The sequence below is a fragment of the Musca autumnalis genome, unplaced genomic scaffold (genome assembly GCF_047663935.1).
Source record: "Musca autumnalis isolate F117 unplaced genomic scaffold, ASM4766393v1 scaffold_2, whole genome shotgun sequence".
Taxonomy (NCBI): domain Eukaryota; kingdom Metazoa; phylum Arthropoda; class Insecta; order Diptera; family Muscidae; genus Musca; species Musca autumnalis.
Window position 1 is genome coordinate 14,562,150 of NW_027411755.1, and position 19,695 is coordinate 14,581,844.

At 36.7% G+C, this 19,695-nt stretch overlaps 2 protein-coding genes and 1 long non-coding RNA gene across 3 annotated transcripts; all 3 read right to left on the reverse strand.

Annotated features, from left to right (window-relative positions):
• Positions 1–510: 510 nt before the first annotated feature.
• On the reverse strand, positions 511–2,405 carry Argl (Argininosuccinate lyase). The gene is made up of 3 exons (XM_073967102.1): positions 1,440–2,405; positions 964–1,364; positions 511–899 (listed from the first exon to the last, which is right to left on the reverse strand). The coding sequence occupies exons 1-3, from the start codon at positions 2,167–2,169 to the stop codon at positions 618–620; spliced, it is 1,413 nt and encodes a 470-aa protein (XP_073823203.1). The 5' UTR covers positions 2,170–2,405; the 3' UTR covers positions 511–617.
• A 4,618-nt stretch (positions 2,406–7,023) lies between these two features.
• Positions 7,024–14,361, reverse strand: pr (6-pyruvoyl tetrahydrobiopterin synthase purple). The gene is made up of 5 exons (XM_073967125.1): positions 14,154–14,361; positions 13,790–14,088; positions 13,432–13,511; positions 7,701–7,846; positions 7,024–7,632 (listed from the first exon to the last, which is right to left on the reverse strand). Exons 2-5 carry the CDS (start codon positions 13,852–13,854, stop codon positions 7,423–7,425), a joined length of 501 nt encoding a protein of 166 aa, XP_073823226.1. The 5' UTR covers positions 13,855–14,088; positions 14,154–14,361; the 3' UTR covers positions 7,024–7,422.
• On the reverse strand, positions 12,462–13,352 carry LOC141393714 (uncharacterized). The gene is made up of 3 exons (XR_012410163.1): positions 13,170–13,352; positions 12,689–12,979; positions 12,462–12,626 (listed from the first exon to the last, which is right to left on the reverse strand). It is a non-coding gene; the product is annotated as an uncharacterized lncRNA (long non-coding RNA).
• Positions 14,362–19,695: the final 5,334 nt, after the last annotated feature.

Consider the following 19,695-nt stretch of genomic DNA (forward strand, 5'->3'; position numbering starts at 1 on the left):
TTTTAAAAAATATTTTTTCAAGACGTGGATTTTTTAAAAAATATTTTTTCAAGACGTGGATTTTTTAAAAAATATTTTTTCAAGACGTGGATTTTTTAAAAAATGTTTTTTCAAGACGTGGATTTTTTAAAAAAAATATTTTTTCAAGACGTGGATTTTTTCAAAAATATTTTTTCAAGACGTGGATTTTTTCAAAAATATTTTTTCAAGACGTGGATTTTTTAAAACATATTTTTTCAAGACGTGGATTTTTTAAAACATATTTTTTCAAGACGTGGATTTTTTAAAAAATATTTTTTCAAGGCGTGGATTTTTTAAAAAATATTTTTTCAAGACGTAGATTTTTTAAAAAATATTTTTCAAGACCTAGATTTAAAAAAGACGTCGACTTTGTAAAAAAAATCAAATTTCAAGACGTGCATTTTTAATTCTTAACTATTTAAACTTTCGTTAGCTTTAAGACTGAGGGTATAGAAATGTAGCACTAAAATGTATTGAAACAAATGTATATTCCAATTTTACAAAATATATTTTCTAATTAGTTACATACTTATGTATATCCGAATAATTCCTACAAAATGAACCCTAACAACAAATCTTTCCTCTTTCTTTCCAAATCATTCCAATTTCTTGAGACCACTTAAAAACTCATGCAGCAATTTCAGTTGTTCTGTAACTGAAATGGTGGCAGTGCCTCCAATGACATCGTACTGTTCCACATTGCCACCATAATCGGCCACTTTGAAAATGTCCACATCAAAGTGGGGGCAAATTTGTTGCAAATCGCCCAAAGGGATTTCATTGATATCCAAAGACATGCGTTCTGCATGCGCAACCACAGCACCAATATAATGATGGGCCTTGCGAAAGGGTACACCCTTGCGTACCAAATAATAGGCCTGGAAGAAATGAAAAAAAGTTATTAAACAAAACGAAATTGTTTTTACTGACGAGCACCCTTACCCAATCCGTTGCCAACATATCAGCCGACAATGCCGATTCCATTTGTTGCATTTTCAATTTCATGGTTTTGATGACACCGTTTGTCACCTGCAGAGCCTGCTGCAGCTTATCAAAGGCCTCAAAGCAGTATTGCTTATCAAATTGTAGATCTTTATTATAGGTTGAGGGTATGCCCTTTATGGTCATCATAATTCCCGTCAGATTGGCAAATAAACTTCCCGACATGCCTCGAACCAATTCCAAGCTATCGGGGTTGCGTTTTTGTGGCATTAAACTGCTACCCGTTGAGAAGTCATCCGAAATTTCAATGAAATCAAATTCCTTGGTGGCATAAATGATGAGATCCTCGGCCAGGCGGGAGAGATGCAAGCCAATCATGGAGCAGCAATAAACAAAGTCAACTGAAAAAAAGAGAGAGAGTAAGACGGGGAGAAATTAAAATTCAGACAAGCTTTTCTCTTGTCACTTCTACTCACCCACAAAATCTCGATCACCCACCGCATGCATGCTGTTCGCCGTAACAGCTGAAAATCCCAATCTCTCCGCCAACCATACCCTATCAATTTGCAGCGGATTACCAGCCAATGCACCACTTCCCAAGGGCATGACATTCGCCCTCACTCTCAAGTCACACAAACGCAAGCAGTCTTCGCGCAAAGCAAAGGCATGCGACAACAGCCAATGTGAAAACAATACCGGTTGGGCCCTTTGCAGGTGGGTATAGCCCACCATAAGGACACTGAAATGCTGCTGAGCCTGGGTACACATCGATTCCATAACACTACGCAGGCTGGCACATGTCTCCCGTATCGCCTTACGCATCCACAGCTTCATATCCGTAATGACCTGGTCATTACGACTGCGTCCCGTGTGCAGTCGCTGTCCCACCTCACCAATAAGCTCCACTAAACGCCGTTCATTAACCGTGTGGACATCTTCATCGGTGGGTAAAAATTTAATGAGACCCTCAATCCAATCATAACGCACTAATTCAAGACCAGTTAAAATTGAGGCGCACTCAGCTGAGGTTAAGTAACCCGCTTTCGCCAAGGCCTCAGCATAAGCCTTACTGCCGTCTATGTCATCGGCAAAGAGTCGGGAATCCAGGGGTAAGCTGCAATTGAGCGTGGCCATGCATTCATTAATTTTCCCTGCACTTTTTCCAAAACGTCCTCCCCACAATTGGTGTTGTTGTTGCTGTGCCATCTTGACAGCCTTATCTCCCGCTATTCTTCTTTTGGCTGCTGTTATTCTTTCTTTCCGGAATTTTGTTGTCAAACGATCTTGACGCTTTGAGATTAAAATCACAACTGTTTCATTAGGCGCTATTATCTCTCTTTCTTCCCATGGTCCGCAGGCCGGGGTAAGACATTTTGTACGGCTGTTATCAGTTAACGAAATTAGAATGTTGAGTTTGTTGTTGTTCTAGTTGTTTATTATTCAAATGTTTATATTTTCCAAACAATTATTTACTAAAGAAAATTTAGAAGCAACAAAAGATCATGCTTTTGAAGCACCTTTCCGAAAGAATAGGTGCTTCAAAAGACCATTTCTGAAAGAAGGGATGCATCTATAGACCCTTTCCGAAAGAAAGGGTGCGTCTATAGATGTTTTCCGAAAGAAAAGGTGCGTCTGTAGATGTTTTCCGAAAGAAAAGGTGCTTCTATAGACCCTTTCCGAAAGAAATGGTGCTTCTATAGATGTTTTCCGAAAGAAAAGGTGCTTCAATAGACCCTTTCCAAAAGAAAGGGTGCTTCAATAGACCCTTTCCGAAAGAAAGGGTGCTTCTATAGACCCTTTCCGAAAGAAAGGGTGCTTCTATAGACCCTTTCCGAAAGAAAGGGTGCTTCTATAGAGCCTTTCCGAGAGAAAAGGTGCTTCTATAGACCCTTTCCGAAAGAAAGGGTGCTTCTATAGACCCTTTCCGAAAGAAAGGGTGCTTCTATAGACCCTTTCCGAAAGAAAGGGTGCTTCTATAGACCCTTTCCGAAAGAAAGGGTGCTTCTATAGACCCTTTCCGAAAGAAAGGGTGCTTCTATAGACCCTTTCCGAAAGAAAGGGTGCTTCTATAGACCCTTTCCGAAAGAAAGGGTGCTTCTATAGACCCTTTCCGAAAGAAAGGGTGCTTCTATAGACCCTTTCCGAAAGAAAGGGTGCTTCTATAGACCCTTTCCGAAAGAAAGGGTGCTTCTATAGACCCTTTCCGAAAGAAAGGGTGCTTCTATAGACCCTTTCCGAAAGAAAGGGTGCTTATATAGACCCTTTCGGAAAGAAAGGGTGCTTCTATAGACCCTTTCCGAAAGAAGGAGTTCTTCTATAGGCCCTTTCCCAAAGAAGGAGTGCTTCTATAGACGCTTTCACAAAGAAAGGGTACTTCTGTAGACCCTCTCCGAAAGAAAGGGTGCTTCTATAGACCCTTTCCGAAAGAAAGGGTGCTTCTATTGACCCTTTTCGAAAGAAAGGGTGCTTCTATCGACCCTTTCCGAAAGAAAGGGTGCTTCTATAGACCCTTTCCGAAAGAAAGGGTGCTTCTATAGACCCTTTCCGAAAGAAAGGGTGCTTCTATAGACCCTTTCCGAAAGAAAGGGTGCTTCTATAGACCCTTTCCGAAAGAAAGGGTGCTTCTATAGACCCTTTCCGAAAGAAAGGGTGCTTCTATAGACCCTTTCCGAAAGAAAGGGTGCTTCTATAGACCCTTTCCGAAAGAAAGGGTGCTTCTATAGACCCTTTCCGAAAGAAAGGGTGCTTCTATAGACCCTTTCCGAAAGAAAGGGTGCTTCTATAGACCCTTTCCGAAAGAAAGGGTGCTTCTATAGACCCTTTCCGAAAGAAAGGGTACTTCTATAGACCCTTTCCGAAAGAAAGGGTGCTTCTTTAGACCATTTCTGAAAGAAAGGGTGCTTCTTTAGACCATTTCTGAAAGAAAGGGTGCTTCTTTAGACCATTTCTGAAAGAAAGGGTGCTTCTTTAGACCATTTCTGAAAGAAAGGGTGCTTCTTTAGACCATTTCTGAAAGAAAGGGTGCTTCTTTAGACCATTTCTGAAAGAAAGGGTGCTTCTTTAGACCATTTCTGAAAGAAAGGGTGCTTCTTTAGACCATTTCTGAAAGAAAGGGTGCTTCTTTAGACCATTTCTGAAAGAAAGGGTGCTTCTATAGACCCTTTCCGAAAGAAAGGGTGCTTCTATAGACCCCTTCCGAAAGAAAGGGTGCTTCTATAGACCCTTTCCGAAAGAAAGGGTGCTTTTATCGACCCTTTCCCAAAGAAAGGGTGTTTCTATAGACCCTTTTGTAATGAAAGGGTGCTTCTATAGACCCTTTTGTAATGAAATGGTGCTTCTATAGACCCTTTTGTAATGAAAGGGTGCTTCTATAGACCCTTTTGCAATGAAAGGGTGCTTCTATAGACCCTTTTGTAATGAAAGGGTGCTTCTATAGACCCTTTTGTAATGAAAGGGTGCTTCTATAGACCCTTTTGTAATGAAAGGGTGCTTCTATAGACCCTTTTGCAATGAAAGGGTGCTTCTATAGACCCTTTTGTAATGAAAGGGTGCTTCTATAGACCCTTTTGTAATGAAAGGGTGCTTCTATAGACCCTTTTGTAATGAAAGGGTGCTTCTATAGACCCTTTTGTAATGAAAGGGTGCTTCTATAGACCCTTTTGTAATGAAATGGTGCTTCTATAGACCCTTTTGTAATGAAAGGGTGCTTCTATAGACCCTTTTGCAATGAAAGGGTGCTTCTATAGACCCTTTTGTAATGAAAGGGTGCTTCTATAGACCCTTTTGTAATGAAAGGGTGCTTCTATAGACCCTTTTGTAATGAAAGGGTGCTTCTATAGACCCTTTTGTAATGAAAGGGTGCTTCTATAGACCCTTTTGTAATGAAAGGGTGCTTCTATAGACCCTTTTGTAATGAAATGGTGCTTCTATAGACCCTTTTGTAATGAAAGGGTGCTTCTATAGACCCTTTTGCAATGAAAGGGTGCTTCTATAGACCCTTTTGTAATGAAAGGGTGCTTCTATAGACCCTTTTGTAATGAAAGGGTGCTTCTATAGACCCTTTTGTAATGAAAGGGTGCTTCTATAGACCCTTTTGTAATGAAAGGGTGCTTCTATAGACCCTTTTGTAATGAAAGGGTGCTTCTATAGACCCTTTTGTAATGAAAGGGTGCTTCTATAGACCCTTTTGTAATGAAAGGGTGCTTCTATAGACCCTTTTGTAATGAAATGGTGCTTCTATAGACCCTTTTGTAATGAAAGGGTGCTTCTATAGACCCTTTTGCAATGAAAGGGTGCTTCTATAGACCCTTTTGTAATGAAAGGGTGCTTCTATAGACCCTTTTGTAATGAAAGGGTGCTTCTATAGACCCTTTTGTAATGAAAGGGTGCTTCTATAGACCCTTTTGTAATGAAATGGTGCTTCTATAGACCCTTTTGTAATGAAAGGGTGCTTCTATAGACCCTTTTGCAATGAAAGGGTGCTTCTATAGACCCTTTTGTAATGAAAGGGTGCTTCTATAGACCCTTTTGTAATGAAAGGGTGCTTCTATAGACCCTTTTGTAATGAAAGGGTGCTTCTATAGACCCTTTTGTAATGAAATGGTGCTTCTATAGACCCTTTTGTAATGAAAGGGTGCTTCTATAGACCCTTTTGCAATGAAAGGGTGCTTCTATAGACCCTTTTGTAATGAAAGGGTGCTTCTATAGACCCTTTTGTAATGAAAGGGTGCTTCTATAGACCCTTTTGTAATGAAAGGGTGCTTCTATAGACCCTTTTGTAATGAAAGGGTGCTTCTATAGACCCTTTTGTAATGAAATGGTGCTTCTATAGACCCTTTTGTAATGAAAGGGTGCTTCTATAGACCCTTTTGCAATGAAAGGGTGCTTCTATAGACCCTTTTGTAATGAAAGGGTGCTTCTATAGACCCTTTTGTAATGAAAGGGTGCTTCTATAGACCCTTTTGTAATGAAATGGTGCTTCTATAGACCCTTTTGTAATGAAAGGGTGCTTCTATAGACCCTTTTGTAATGAAAGGGTGCTTCTATAGACCCTTTTGTAATGAAAGGGTGCTTCTATAGACCCTTTTGTAATGAAAGGGTGCTTCTATAGACCCTTTTGTAATGAAAGGGTGCTTCTATAGACCCTTTTGTAATGAAAGGGTGCTTCTATAGACCCTTTTGTAATGAAAGGGTGCTTCTATAGACCCTTTTGTAATGAAAGGGTGCTTCTATAGACCCTTTTGTAATGAAACGGTGCTTCTATAGACCCTTTTGTAATGAAACGGTGCTTCTATAGACCCTTTTGTAATGAAAGGGTGCTTCTATAGACCCTTTTGTAATGAAAGGGTGCTTCTATAGACCCTTTTGTAATGAAAGGGTGCTTCTATAGACCCTTTTGTAATGAAAGGGTGCTTCTATAGACCCTTTTGTAATGAAAGGGTGCTTCTATAGACCCTTTTGTAATGAAAGGGTGCTTCTATAGACCCTTTCTGAAAGAAAGAGTGCTTTTATAGACCCTTTCTTAGAACAGTTGTTGCTTTTGAAGATCAAAAAGTCTTACTATAGAAGACAAATATCTCTTCTTATATAAAAACGAAAGTTTCGTTTGATCTGATCTTGTTGTAGGCTTTCAGAGTAATCACTACCCCCCATACTATCTTCAAAGTGGTGTTTCTTATCTTTTATCACTTTTTCTAATCTCAACAAAAAAATATCACAATTTGTTGAACACAATCTTATCTTCGGATATCAGGTAATACAAATACATATCCATATCCACAAAGAAAATCATTTGTCTTATATATTGCGTCATAGTGAACTAATTTCAAAACAAATTTTAAACATTTTTATTACGTGATTATTTTAAAAAGAGTACTCAGTATTCGCATAGTGGGGAATTGCGAGTTGCAAATGTATTGACCTTGACTTTGAGGGAATGTTGGAATATGTCTTTATCAGTGATGAAATGTAAGCAGTGATGGTGTTTTTAGATGATGCAATGCTTCAGGGGAATAAAGTCTTCTTTTGCTGGGGAATCTTTAACAAAAAAAAAAAAAAGAATTTGCTTTCATGTTAGCACACAAAATATGTTGTTTGGTTTTTATTAAAGAACCTATCTGGTATGGGGTGCGTTGGGGGGAATAATGGTAGATAGATATTTAATCATACAAATTTTTGCTTAATGTTACATATAAACATACGTAGTATAGGTATATCATAAGTGTGTAATTCTATAACATATTAAATCACATGCATCATAACTTTGCTTCCATATCTCAAAATAAAGAAATTAAGGAAAAAATCCCATATAATAAAGTTGCAAGTTCCTGTAATATAATTGCAAATAAAAAAAACCTTGTAATAATATTAATATCAACAACAAAGCTATACAACACAGTAGACCACAATGTTGTTGTGATGGTATTCGTAGTAATCAATCGATTTTAGAGTTTCTTCTTCTTAATCCGAATCCGATGAAATATTTGTACAACTTGTTTTGGCCGAACGTTTATTCACCAAATACTGGCCATTTTGCAAGTATGGACCACGATAGGTAACCGAGTTTTTATCAGTTTCATAAATTTTAACTTCGTACAACAATTCGGGACGTTTCAGGGCCTGACGTATATTGTCCCATATGAAAACGGTTAGATTTTCTGTTGTACTAGGCTGTAAGATAGAGATAAAGAAATTATTATCACAACAATTTCGAAATTTGTTTTCAAGTAATTACTTACCGTATTGTGAAAGAATTCAACATCTTTGTCCAAGTTTTTGTGATCCAATTGTTTGAAAATAACACCATCCATAGCCAATTTCAAATCTGTTATATTCATGACCATGCCAGTGCGGGCATCAATGGGACCACGAACGGTTACTTCAACTAAAAAGAAAACGAAAGCAAATAGGAATATTTATTTTAAAAATTCTGGATTTTAAAATAATTATATTGCAGACTATTTTAAAAAATATTTTCCCAGACCATCATAAAGATTTCTAAGAAAACAAAATCGACGAAAATGGACAATAAATTTGCACAAGAAACGTCATTGTAAACAACTAAAAATCTTCAAAACAATTCATGTTTATGCGACTTTTGCTCAGAAGATAGCCGATGGAATACATCGACATATTCCATCTTAGATAGAGTTGTATAAATTTGGTTCAGAGGTGACTGTCCTAGTTCAAAAAAGTATGGGTAACATCACACTAATTAACGTGTCATGTTACGTATACCCAATCTCTTCATACAAACCACCGGAGTCCACTGAACTAGCAAAATAACTAGGGCGATGTATACAAGTCTAATTTTAGAGATTTTGGGTCATTATATAAGGAAGCATGGACTTACCCTTGTAAAAAATATATCACTGTAATCAGAATGAAAATAACTACCTTCAATAAAATTTTCAAAGCAATCCACGAACAGCCCTTAAACTGCACTTAAGCGAAAATTTCGTACTTTGTGAGGAGTTCTGTGAATAGCCAGCCAAACTTCGAAGTTGATTTAATTTTGAGTGAAATATTACTATCTGAAAAGGTTGGACAAATTTTCGCTAGTTAGAATACCCATTAGCCATTTTAGTTGGTCACCGTAGGGTTTTTAGAGCTTTTCTGTCATTATGTCAGCAGGTTACTCTTCTGAAGACCCTTTGAAAACCAAAAAGGTCTCCCTTTTGAAGACCAAAAGGTCTTCTATTTGAAGGCAAAACTTTCCTTCCTTTTGAAGACCAACGGGTCTTATTTTTGACGACCAAAAGGTCTCTCTTTTGAAGACAAATGAAGGTCTTCCTTTTAAAGGCCAAAAAGCTTTTCTATTGAAGACCAAAAGGTCTCCCTTTTGAAGATCAAATGCCTCCCTTTTTTAAGCCAAAAGATCTTCCTCTTGAAGACCAACAGGTTTTTCTTTTGAAGACCAAAAGGTCTCCCTTTTTAAAGGCCAAAAGATATTCCTTTTGAAGACCAAAGTGTCTTCCTTTTGAAGACCAAACATTCTCTCCCTTTTGAAGACCAAAAAGTCTACCTTTTGAAGTCCAAAAAGTCTACCTTTTTAAGACCAAAAAGTCTTCCTTTCGAAGGTAAAAAGATCTTTCTTTTGAAGACAAAAAATGCTCTACCGTTTGAAGACCAAAAGGTCTCCCTTTTTGAAGGCCAAAAGACATTCCATTTAAAGACCAAAAGGTATTCCTTTTGAAGACCAAATAGTCTTTCTTTTGAAAACAAATAACGGTCTTCCTTTTAAAGACCAAAATGTCTCCCTTTTGAAGATCAAATGCCTCCCTTTTTAAAGCCAAAATATGTTCCTCTTGAAGACCAACAGGCTTTTCTTTTGAAGACCAAAAGGTCTCCCTTTTTGAAGGCCAAAAGATATTCCTTTTGAAGACCAAAGGGTCTTCCTTTTGAAGGCCAAATGTTCTTCCTTTTGAATACTAAAAGGTCTCCCTTTCGAAGACCAAAAAGTCTACCTTTTGAAGCCCAAAAGGTATCCCTTTTGAAGATCGAATGCCTCCCTTTTTAAAGCCAAAAGATCTTCCTTTTGAATACTAACGGGTTTTTCTTTTGAAGACAAAAAATGCTCTTCCTTTTGAAGACCAAAAAGTCTCCCTTTCTGAAGGCCAAAAGATATTTCATTTGAAGACCAAAGTGTCTTTCTTTTGAAGACCAAAAGGTCTCCATTTTGAAGACCAAAAGGTCCCCGTTTTGAAGGTCAAAAGATCTTCATTTTGAAGACCAACGGGTTTTTCTTTTGAAGACAAAAAATGTTCTTCATTTTGAAGACCAAAGGGTCTTCCTTTTGAAGACAAAAAATGCTCTTCTTGTTGAAGACCAAAAAGTCTCCCTTTCTGAAGGCCAAAAGATATTCCATTTGAAGACCAAAGTGTCTTTCTTTTGAAGCCCAAAAGATTTCCATTTTGAAGACCAAAGGGTCTTCCTTTTGAAGGCCAAATGTTCTTCCTTTTGAATACTAAAAGGTCTCCCTTTCGAAGACCAAAAAGTCTACCTTTTGAAGCCCAAAAGGTATCCCTTTTGAAGCCCAAAAGGTATCCCTTTTGAAGATCGAATGCCTCCCTTTTTAAAGCCAAAAGATCTTCCTTTTGAAGACTAACGGGTTTTTCTTTTGAAGACAAAAAATGCTCTTCCTTTTGAAGACCAAAAAGTCTCCCTTTCTAAAGGCCAAAAGATATTCCATTTGAAGACCAAAGTGTCTTTCTTTTGAAGACCAAAAGATCTCCATTTTGAAGACCAAAAGGTCTCCGTTTTGAAGGTCAAAAGATTTTCCTTTTGAAGACCAACGGGTTTTTCTTTTGAAGACAAAAAATGTTCTTAATTTTGAAGACCAAAGGGTCTTCCTTTTGAATACGACAATGATCAAAAGGACTCCCATTATTTGAAGACCAAAAGAACCCCCATTTGAAGACCAAAAGGTCTTGATTTTGGTGACCTTCAGTTTGAAGATAAAAATCTTCCTCTGAAGGAAAACGGGTCTCCCTTTTGAAGTCCACAGTGTCTTCCTTTTGAAGACCAAAAGGCCTCCCTTCTTTTGAAGGCCAAAGGGTCTTCCTTTTGAAGACCAAAAGGTCTCCCTCTTGAAGGCCAAAAGATCTTCCTTTTGAAGACCAAAAGGTCTCCCTTTTGAAGTCCAAAGTATCTTTCTTTTGAAGACCAAAAGGTCTCCCTTTTATAGACCAAAAGGTCTTACTTTTGAAGGCCAAAAGTTCCACCTTTTGAAGGCCAAAGGGTCTTCCTTTTGAATACAACAATGATGAAAAGGTGTTCCATATAACGACCAAAAGAAGCCCCATTTGAAGACCAAAAGGCCTTCATTTTGAAGATAAAAATCTTCCTCTAGAAGAACAAAAGTTCTTACTTTTGAAGGAAATCGGGTCTCCTTTTTTAAGACCAAAGGTTCTACCTTTTGAAGCACAAAGGATACTCCTTTTAGAGACCAAAGGGTCTTCCTATAGAATACCACAAAGTCTCCCTATAGAAGACCACAATGTCTAAGCCGCTTTGGAGGTCACTTTTCCAGAGACTGGGCTTCCCAGTATTGGGCTTTTTCTCCTTGGCTTTCTAGTCAAGGAAATCTGAATAGGAAGTCGATAGGTTACTTGAGAAACCATCGTTTTATTGCGTGAAGGCCGAAGGACCTTGTGAGGCCGAAGACGTTTTATAGTTTTTTTTGCTGCGCAGTTAGGTTTCTCTTCTCAGAAGATGATGGCACAATCACCTTGATTTCTTTGCAGTCTGTGTAAGTTCCTAGAACATGTTGTCCCTCCGAATTACCCTTGCCTTTCGTGTTTGTCGTAATGGGGACACCCCTTTACGGATCTCGTATGGTTTAATGTTAGGCTCTTTAACCTTCTTCATTCCTTTCTTCGTTGAGTTCGGCTTAGGAAAAGAATTTGAATTCACCGCGCTGCTTGAGGCCACCACAGCTATTTTAGAGGGCTTGGATTGAACAGCCACAGGGTCTGGGAGGAAGACTTGATCCACATGAAGCTTGCGGTAAGCTATTTCCAATTTTCGCACGTACCAGAGTTTACTTCTAGTTAAGAAAACCACCTTTTCTGAATGCAAATTAGGATCTCGTGCCACGAGACCACATCATAGCACCATTGTAGAGCTTTATATCAATCACTCTTTTGTCAAATCTTTCCTTAGCATCTCCTTGGATTCTCCATCTTCAGTCAAAGTCCCTGTGTAGATATAGGACCAGCTGAAACTGTGATTGCTGCCAGTTAAGCACCTTGGCCGGGTGACATGAGTAGCATGCTTCTGGGGAAATGTCCGGGTTCTGTCTTGGATCATGTTTGGCAGAACGACGGACGACGGGCAGGGTTAAATCGACTCTAAATTATTTCATCCAAACATACTTAAAACATTATTTCGATGGTGCCCATATCTCGTTACCCTAAATGCCGAGGATATAAAAGCCGTACGGTTTTGACATAGATTTAGTTTAGGGACACCTCATGGAATTTTATAAAATCCACGGCGGAAGGCAGGCGATATAAAAACATTTGGGTTAGGTTAGGTTAAAGGACGCGCAGCTGTCATGTTGGACAGCCACTCCACTCGGAAAGAAGTAGGAATAATTCAGTAAGTACTATGGATTGAAAGACATTGAGAAATGATTTTTTAGATAGGAGAACGAGTGAGGAGAGTATGCCATATTTTGGTGCTGTATTTTGTTCATGTTGAAGCCACTTCAGACCCTTGGCGAGAAGAAGCAGTGCTGTCGGCTCGGCACGGAAGAACGTTGTCAGAGATGTTATTGTATGTTAACCCATTGTTTGAATTCTCCTGGTCATGAGCATTGGACAACATAATAAGTGTTCAAACATTTAGATCTAATCCAATCGCGAATCCGAGATTTGCTCATCTCCATAAGAGCAGGATTTCCCTTGGATTTTTTCAGAACGTCCTGAGTCTATTTCTCGGAATTTATGAACTTTCCCCAATAAAAAACCGAAGTTGCATTGCAACTTTGGATGCCATTTGCTTTTAGCAATCGTTGAAATATCTAAATTAATTATATTAGCTGCTTCTTAAAATAGTCGTTGTCTCAAATATTTTTAAAAAATTCAAGTTCATGGTCTCTCTGTTTTTTTCTAAAGTTTCTTGAAATATTCACGTTTCCGGTCTCCCTTCTCGTTTGATTCCTAAAAAAATCACAATTTATTTCCTTTTTGTTTGCTTCTAAAACCCCACACTTTTTACTGACCTCTGTGTGTTTACCTATCGGTAATTTATCACATCGCATCATATGGTTGTTAGATTTGATAAGAAACCTGGAAATGTGTTGCCACATCATTGCAACAATTTCAAGGCAATGGAATTCAATTCAAATGGAAACACATCGAAAAGGTAAAGATGAAAACCAGTAAGTAGTGCCAATGAGACAAATAACATCCATATTGTATTTGTATTGGGAAGCCAAAATAAACCCAAAAGACTTCTATTGTGATTTTGGTTAGATTAGGCCCGCTCTACTGCTCATTTCATCAACCTTTCCCTAAAAAAAATTGTTTATATAGAAAAATGTCGTTAGAAAAAGATTCAATTCTAATCATGTTTAGGAAAAGGAGAGGATAATCTAGAATTTTCTGGACCCAGTATAATGTCCTCCTCGCGGATCTCTTTTTCATGTCTACTTTTGATACCCCTTATATCGTATGGCTGGTGTTGAAGTTAAAAAGCCTTACAAGGGTATCTACGAAACTTTGAACACCCACATCTCAGAAGGTATGGACTTTCGTAACACTATCGCCGGAAGTAAGTCGCTAATATTTTTCGCCTTTTTAAAAATCCTTGAAAGCTGAATCATTCTCAAAGAATTGTTAACTACTCTAGTTCATATTGCATTGGAGATAAGCCCGGAACCTTGTTTTCATTTCTTTTTTAACTCAAACATGAAAAAAAAAATGAATTTAATCATGATTACATGTATTACATTTAACAACTCACCCGTATAATTGTGCCCATGCCCATTTGGATTGTTACATTTTCCGAATATTTCAAGGTTTTCGGCATCACTCAAATGTTTGCTATATGAAGAAATTGAAGAAAGAAAAAAGAAAATATACTGATGAAATATGGTGTGTATTTTTGTTGGAGATAATAAGCAAAACAAATAAAAACATAAAAAAGACTTAAAAATAACAAACAAAGGCATACATAAATAAAAAAAAAAACAAATAAAAGTGAAAGGAGCTTTAAACAATTTAACTTTCGTGAGAAAGACAAAGAAGTAAAGCAAATATAATTCTACGGAAATATAACGCAATTATAAGTGGGGGATACTATAAACAACATTTCTATTTACCTGTGTAAACGATGACAAGCACTAAAGGTTTCTTTGCGGGTTAAAAATGCAACAGGTTGAGACATGTTGATACAGATAGAGAGATAAATGAATCCGTCAACCACTTGTATTCTATATGTGGACTTTGGAGGGTAATTTAAAAGATAGAACACCGGAGATAACTACCTCTCGGTTTGGTTTACAGTGGCGTTTGTGGTTTTGGTTTGTTATATGATTGATACAGATGCCGTACGCTCGTTCCCACTCTCTCTTTATCTATGAAACACGCGGAATTGTTGATAGACCAAATCACAGCACCACTGAAAATAGAAAAAAAAAACATGTTTTCAATCAAACGCAATAATATGCTGACAATATTTCTTACCCCTCTCTTCTTTGTAGAAAACAATAATTGTTTTTAGTTATTAATTGCCTTGTATAGAAAAGCTTTTTCTTCCAAATGTATTTACTTTGTTTATACTCGATGATGTCCGATGAAATGCACTTCGTATGCCGACTGTGACTGTTTATATTTTTTTGTTGACGTGACGTTTCAGTATAGGGTACTCTAGATTGAATTGCAGGGTAATGCAGGAGTCTATAGAAGTGAAGTGGCTTGGTAACAAGGCAAATTGTAACAATTTGTGTTGAAAAGAATTATTAAAAAAGTGATATTTACCAACAAATTCAAGTAATTTGATAAGTCAATTGATATATAAATCCTAAAATGTCATACTTTTAATTGTTTGGTTAAAAAATGACTACCAATACATCTCTACGTGCGAATTGCGTGCTTTTCATGGACAAATATGTAGGGTTATATAGATATGTCAAAAAATCGCACTATGAAAGCCTATTCACGCCACCAATGTCAACAAGTTTTACAAAAATAATTTCGTACATTTTTCTAGCATTACTTCATTCGAAAATTATTACTCAATGTATTGTTCAACAATTTCAATAAATATTTACATTTTTTCATTCATAATTTTTTTAGTTCTTATCATGGTATAATAAGAAAGGTATGACAGAGCTCACAGCTAATTACAATTTTTTTCATGAAGGTGACCGACTTCTGTCAAAGTAGTTTTCATATTTTGTTTTGAAAATTGTGGCCAAAACAAAATACAAAATATATGTATGTATTGAAGTTCCATTGAACAGAATTGGAATTTTATTTTAACACAACATTAATTTAAAATTGTGGTAATGAAATCCCAAGAAAATGTGTGTAATATGCTGTTTATATTAGAGCTTTTTGCAGGGTTAACCTTCTTTGAGAGGATTTGTTTGAAATATAAGCAATGGAATTGACATTTAAAACCCAGTCGGTTTGTTAAATCCGGTTATATATAAACGGGGTATTATACATCGAGATGGTTGGAAGCTACAATTCACCCATTTTAGAATTTCAGGCAACTAATAAACGGATGTATGAATGTGCTGCAGAATGTGATATTATACTTATCGGTCTCATATGTGAAGAAATCTGCTGTTGTCTAAAGTTTCTTTTTTGTTCTCATTGAATTGATGGTTTCAAGAAGCCATCAACGTTTTGGATTTGGAATTCAAGTTACTTTGAATTAATATTTTTACTTAAAAACTGTAGTTGCTAATCTTCCTGCAAGAAAAGAGGAAACCTAGAAAAGCAGCTTCTCAAGGCAGCTGCAAGTGTTTTTGTAAATGTATTTAACATGCTTTTTTCTGACCACATCCATATGTATTTATTCATTTACATGTAATATCAAAATAAAAACATCAAAATCATAACATAACTTTTCAATATGTATTGATCGTTGATCTCATTTGCCACTACTTCTTATTATGCTCTGCCGTGCCGCGTCACTGTTTGATAAAACTCCGAAAGAAGAAACATCTTGTGATATGCTTGTGGCATTTTGATTATGCATTATGCATCTATATCTATGGTTTATTTATGAGAAGTTGAAATCTCCTAATGGCAGACTGCTATATGGGACCTTTTTTCGTATTTCTTCCTTCATGTCAATTTCTCTTGTTAGTTCTCTGGAATGAATATATTGGGCTGAGGCTCGAAAACAGCATCATTTTCGGTAATTCCGCGTTAAAATAAACTTAGCTATGGACAAGAAAACGATTAACAACACTTCTAACGCGATACTGAAAAGTTTAACTTACAATTAATTCAATTTTGCACATTTCAATGATGTTGAAAGAATAAGAAAACAAAAATAAATAAAATAAGTTGATGTTTGTAAATGTGTTTGTATAAATAATTTTGACATAAAGCGGGCATAGCTTCAGGGTTGAGTTTTTAATGTTTTTCAGAACCTGTTCTACCTTCCTTATTGTACCATGGTTCTTATTTTGAAATAAACGCATTTTTACCATCTACCTTCTAAATGCTCTTTGAAGAACGCATAGGTTTTCATAGTTCGATTTTTTCATTCACGAGCGACCCCAGTAGTGCGATTCTCTAACACATTTTTTGAGTTACCGACAAAAATCGTTAAAATTAAAACGCAAAATTATGAATGAAAAGTTCAAATAAAAGTTGACAACACTCTTGCTATCGGTAGAACTTTACGACTGTTTTTTATTCGCCGCTAACTCACCGAAAAACATCGGTAATTACCGAAATTATAAGCATTTTAATTTTACCGACAATTGTCGGTAACTCAAAAAATGGGTTAGAGAATCGCACTACAGGTTTTCATAGGAAACAGTTGTTCATATAAGCTTTGTTCCAGAACTAAAAAGTTTTTACAATCTTTACCACTTTTACAAATTTTGCCCGTAAAAAGTTGTAAAATGTTCACTTCTCTTTAAACAAGAATGGCGCTGAATGACGCTCTCTTTAAAAACTTTTTACACGACAAATGTGGGCGAGTAAAAAAATAGTAACATGGTTGCCGGCGTCTGATTGGCTGATACGCCGACTTTGACATTTGTTCCAGTTTTTTTGACGTATTTTACACTTTTCCGTTCCCGAACTATTTCAAAAAACTTGTGTGTGAGAACAATTTTTTTGCAGTTCTCTCTTTTACGAGTTTTACTATTAACAAGTAAGGGAACGAAGCTATAAGCTTTGTTCCAGAACTAAAAAGTTTTTACAATTTTTACGACTTTTACACATTTTATCCGAAAAACCGTTCCCGTACACAAAAAAGTTGTAAAATGTTCACTTCTCTTTAAACAAAAATGACGCTGAATTACGCTCTCTTTAAAAACTTTTTACTCGACAAATTTTAGCGTGTAAAAGTAGTAACATGGTTGCCGGCGTCTGATTGGCTGGTACGCCGACTTTGACATTTGTTAAAGTTTTTTTGACGTATTTTCCATTTTTCCGTTCCCGAACTACAGTCGAACCTCGATTATCCGTAAACTAAAGTTGGGCAATCTAGTTCCTGGAGCGGATCGATCTTTCTAGTTCCTTTTGTTAAATAGTTCCGAGAGCGATATAGTTCTATTAATCTTACTCTTTCGCTGTTCTTTCTATTTCCTTCGTTCCAAATAGTTCCGAGACCGATATAGTTCAATGAATCTTTCTCTTTCGTCGTTCTTTTTATTTCTTTCGTTCCAAATAGTTCCGAAAGTAAAGTAGTTTAACGAATCTTTCTTTTTGTTTTCATCTTTTGGTGGATGATGTAACGAGGATGTGATTTACGTTTATTCAACAATGTGACCGCCTCTGAACGATGAAGGAACCGAACGTGAAAGGTCGAAGTGAGTGCGGAATTAAATAAAGAAAATGAGTTATACAAATGAAAGGAATTATATGCACAGCTGGAACTATATGAACTAAGCGAACTATATATATGAAAGAGCCGGATATAGTTCCTTGGAACTAGTTCGTTCCGGAACTAAACAACTCTACCGTAAACTAGAGTTGTGTCGTTCATGAACGAACCGGCTCAAAGGAACGATTCCGTGAAAAGAACGAACGGATCCGTATCCAGCTCATTCTTTTATATCGGTCATTTAGATCCCCGATGACCGAGTCATTGCTGCTTACAAAATTAGCAGCATTGGCTTGGCAGCCAAACTCTTAACAAACGCTGCGATAGCGCAAGCAGCACACATTTCCACACAAAACACACAATGATTCAGAGAGCTACTCTCGCTCAGTAACTCACCTCATTCAGTAACACATCTCGATCATATCTTTCTTTTGCATCATTCGTTCATCTGGTTCTTTCATATCAAAACCACCACCACTACGTTCAGAAACAAAACCACCCCCATTAGCACACAAACAAGCAAGTAACACAAATGTTCGTGAAGGAACATTTTCAAAAGAACGATTCGGAGTCATATGCAGCAGAGAACGAACGACTTCAAAAGAAAATAATACAGTCAAATGTATTGTTGAACGAAAAAGAGCCAACGAACGAAGTGAACAACCCGGATCTTTTTGATGAACGGAATGAAAAAGATCGATCCGCTCAATGAACGAGATTGCCCAACTCTACCGTAAACCTCCATTAACCGTGAAAGGAAAACACAGATTTGTTGTCCATTTTACACCGATTGTCCGTGAAAATCTATATAATCCGGCATTATAATTCATTTGACCAAAATTTTACTTGACAAAAACAATGCACAAATGAATTATTTTATCAATATTTTAAACTTCACATTAAATTGATAATTGCTCTTATTTTTAAATATTTGCAAAAACGCATATTTTTCATTATCACGGAAAATCGATTGTCCTTAATACCTCCGGTCCCGACAATTACGGATAATCGAGGTCCGACTGTATTTCGAAAACATTTGTGTGAGAACAATTTTTTACAGTTCTCTCTTTTACGGGTGTAACCCTGCGTTTACAAATGCCAGGACAGTTGAGTTCATGTATTGATTGTCAAAAACCCAAAACATGCCTGTGTGACGTAGGCGTCCAGACAACTGCAAAAACAGTTGTACAATTATGAATGAAAATCATCGATTCCTTTTCGTTTTTCGTTCACATATTTTGTTCTTGTACATATTCTTTTGTTTTCAGCACATTTGAATTGTCATCTCACTTCTTTTTCACAAAAATGTCAAAAATTTGTTAACCCAACTGTCTTAGAAAATATGATGGACAGCTGGGAGACAAACGACAAATGTATGTATGTGTTAGTAAATCAGAGTTGTATTTGAAGACAAACTGTCTGGTGTAAACGCCTAGTTACTATAAAAAAAGTACGGGAACGAAGCTTTAATTGTGGTGGTAATAGCTGTTGCTTTTGATAGCTTTGTTCCTTTACGTTAAAGTTTTATCACTTTTAACTTTTTTAACTCGAAAAGCGTTCCTTAACTTCAAAAACTAGTAAAACTTGAAGCAAAATTTAAGAGGGAGCATGCCAAAATGGCATTCTCTTTTACTGCTACTGGTGTAAAAAGTGGAAAATCTGTCAAACTGCTGATTTGACATTAGGTGTGTACGATAACTTTCCCAGGAATAATTACTCAGCAAGTTCCAGCAACCTCTCTCGATGAATTTTTCTCTCTCAAGCAAGAAAAATTGCAGAAAGTTATCGAACAACATTTTGCTAAAACCTGCAAGAAAGTCAGCTGTTTCCGAAAATGTATGAAAATGGTTTTTGTTTCTTTTGATATTTTAAACCAAATTGAACAAAAACATAAATTTTAAAATTGCATTTGACTTATTTAAAGCAGTAATCCTATCCAAAATGCTTTAAAATCTAAAAAAATGTGAAATTTTCTTGGTCATGCATGTTAACATTTCAAGTTGTTTACATTCAACAGCTGATTAAAAGTCAGCTAGCCGAACTTACAAATTTTTACGGAACAAATTTTCCCAGCAAAAATTTGCAAGTTCTCAGTCAAAAAACTCTCTCCAATCTCGCTCTCTTTTGCCGGATAATTTTGTTATCGAACAGCATTCAGTAAAAATTTGTACGAATTTGTACAAATTTTTGGGTTATCGTACAGACCTA

What these genes read in the sequence shown, in the direction of transcription:
- Argl (XM_073967102.1), bottom strand. Translation starts at nt 2,169, where the DNA reads ATGGCACAGCAACAACAACACCAATTGTGGGGAGGACGTTTTGGAAAA. An exon ending in GGGTGATCGAGATTTTGTGG is followed by an intron (nt 1,365 to 1,439) that starts GTGAGTAGAAGT and finishes TCTTTTTTTCAG; the next exon opens with TTGACTTTGTTTATTGCTGC. An exon ending in ATATGTTGGCAACGGATTGG is followed by an intron (nt 900 to 963) that starts GTAAGGGTGCTC and finishes CATTTCTTCCAG; the next exon opens with GCCTATTATTTGGTACGCAA.
- pr (XM_073967125.1), bottom strand. Translation starts at nt 13,854, where the DNA reads ATGTCTCAACCTGTTGCATTTTTAACCCGCAAAGAAACCTTTAGTGCT. An exon ending in GCATGGGCACAATTATACGG is followed by an intron (nt 7,847 to 13,431) that starts GTGAGTTGTTAA and finishes TTTTCTTTTTAG; the next exon opens with TTGAAGTAACCGTTCGTGGT. An exon ending in TTGAATTCTTTCACAATACG is followed by an intron (nt 7,633 to 7,700) that starts GTAAGTAATTAC and finishes TCTATCTTACAG; the next exon opens with CCTAGTACAACAGAAAATCT.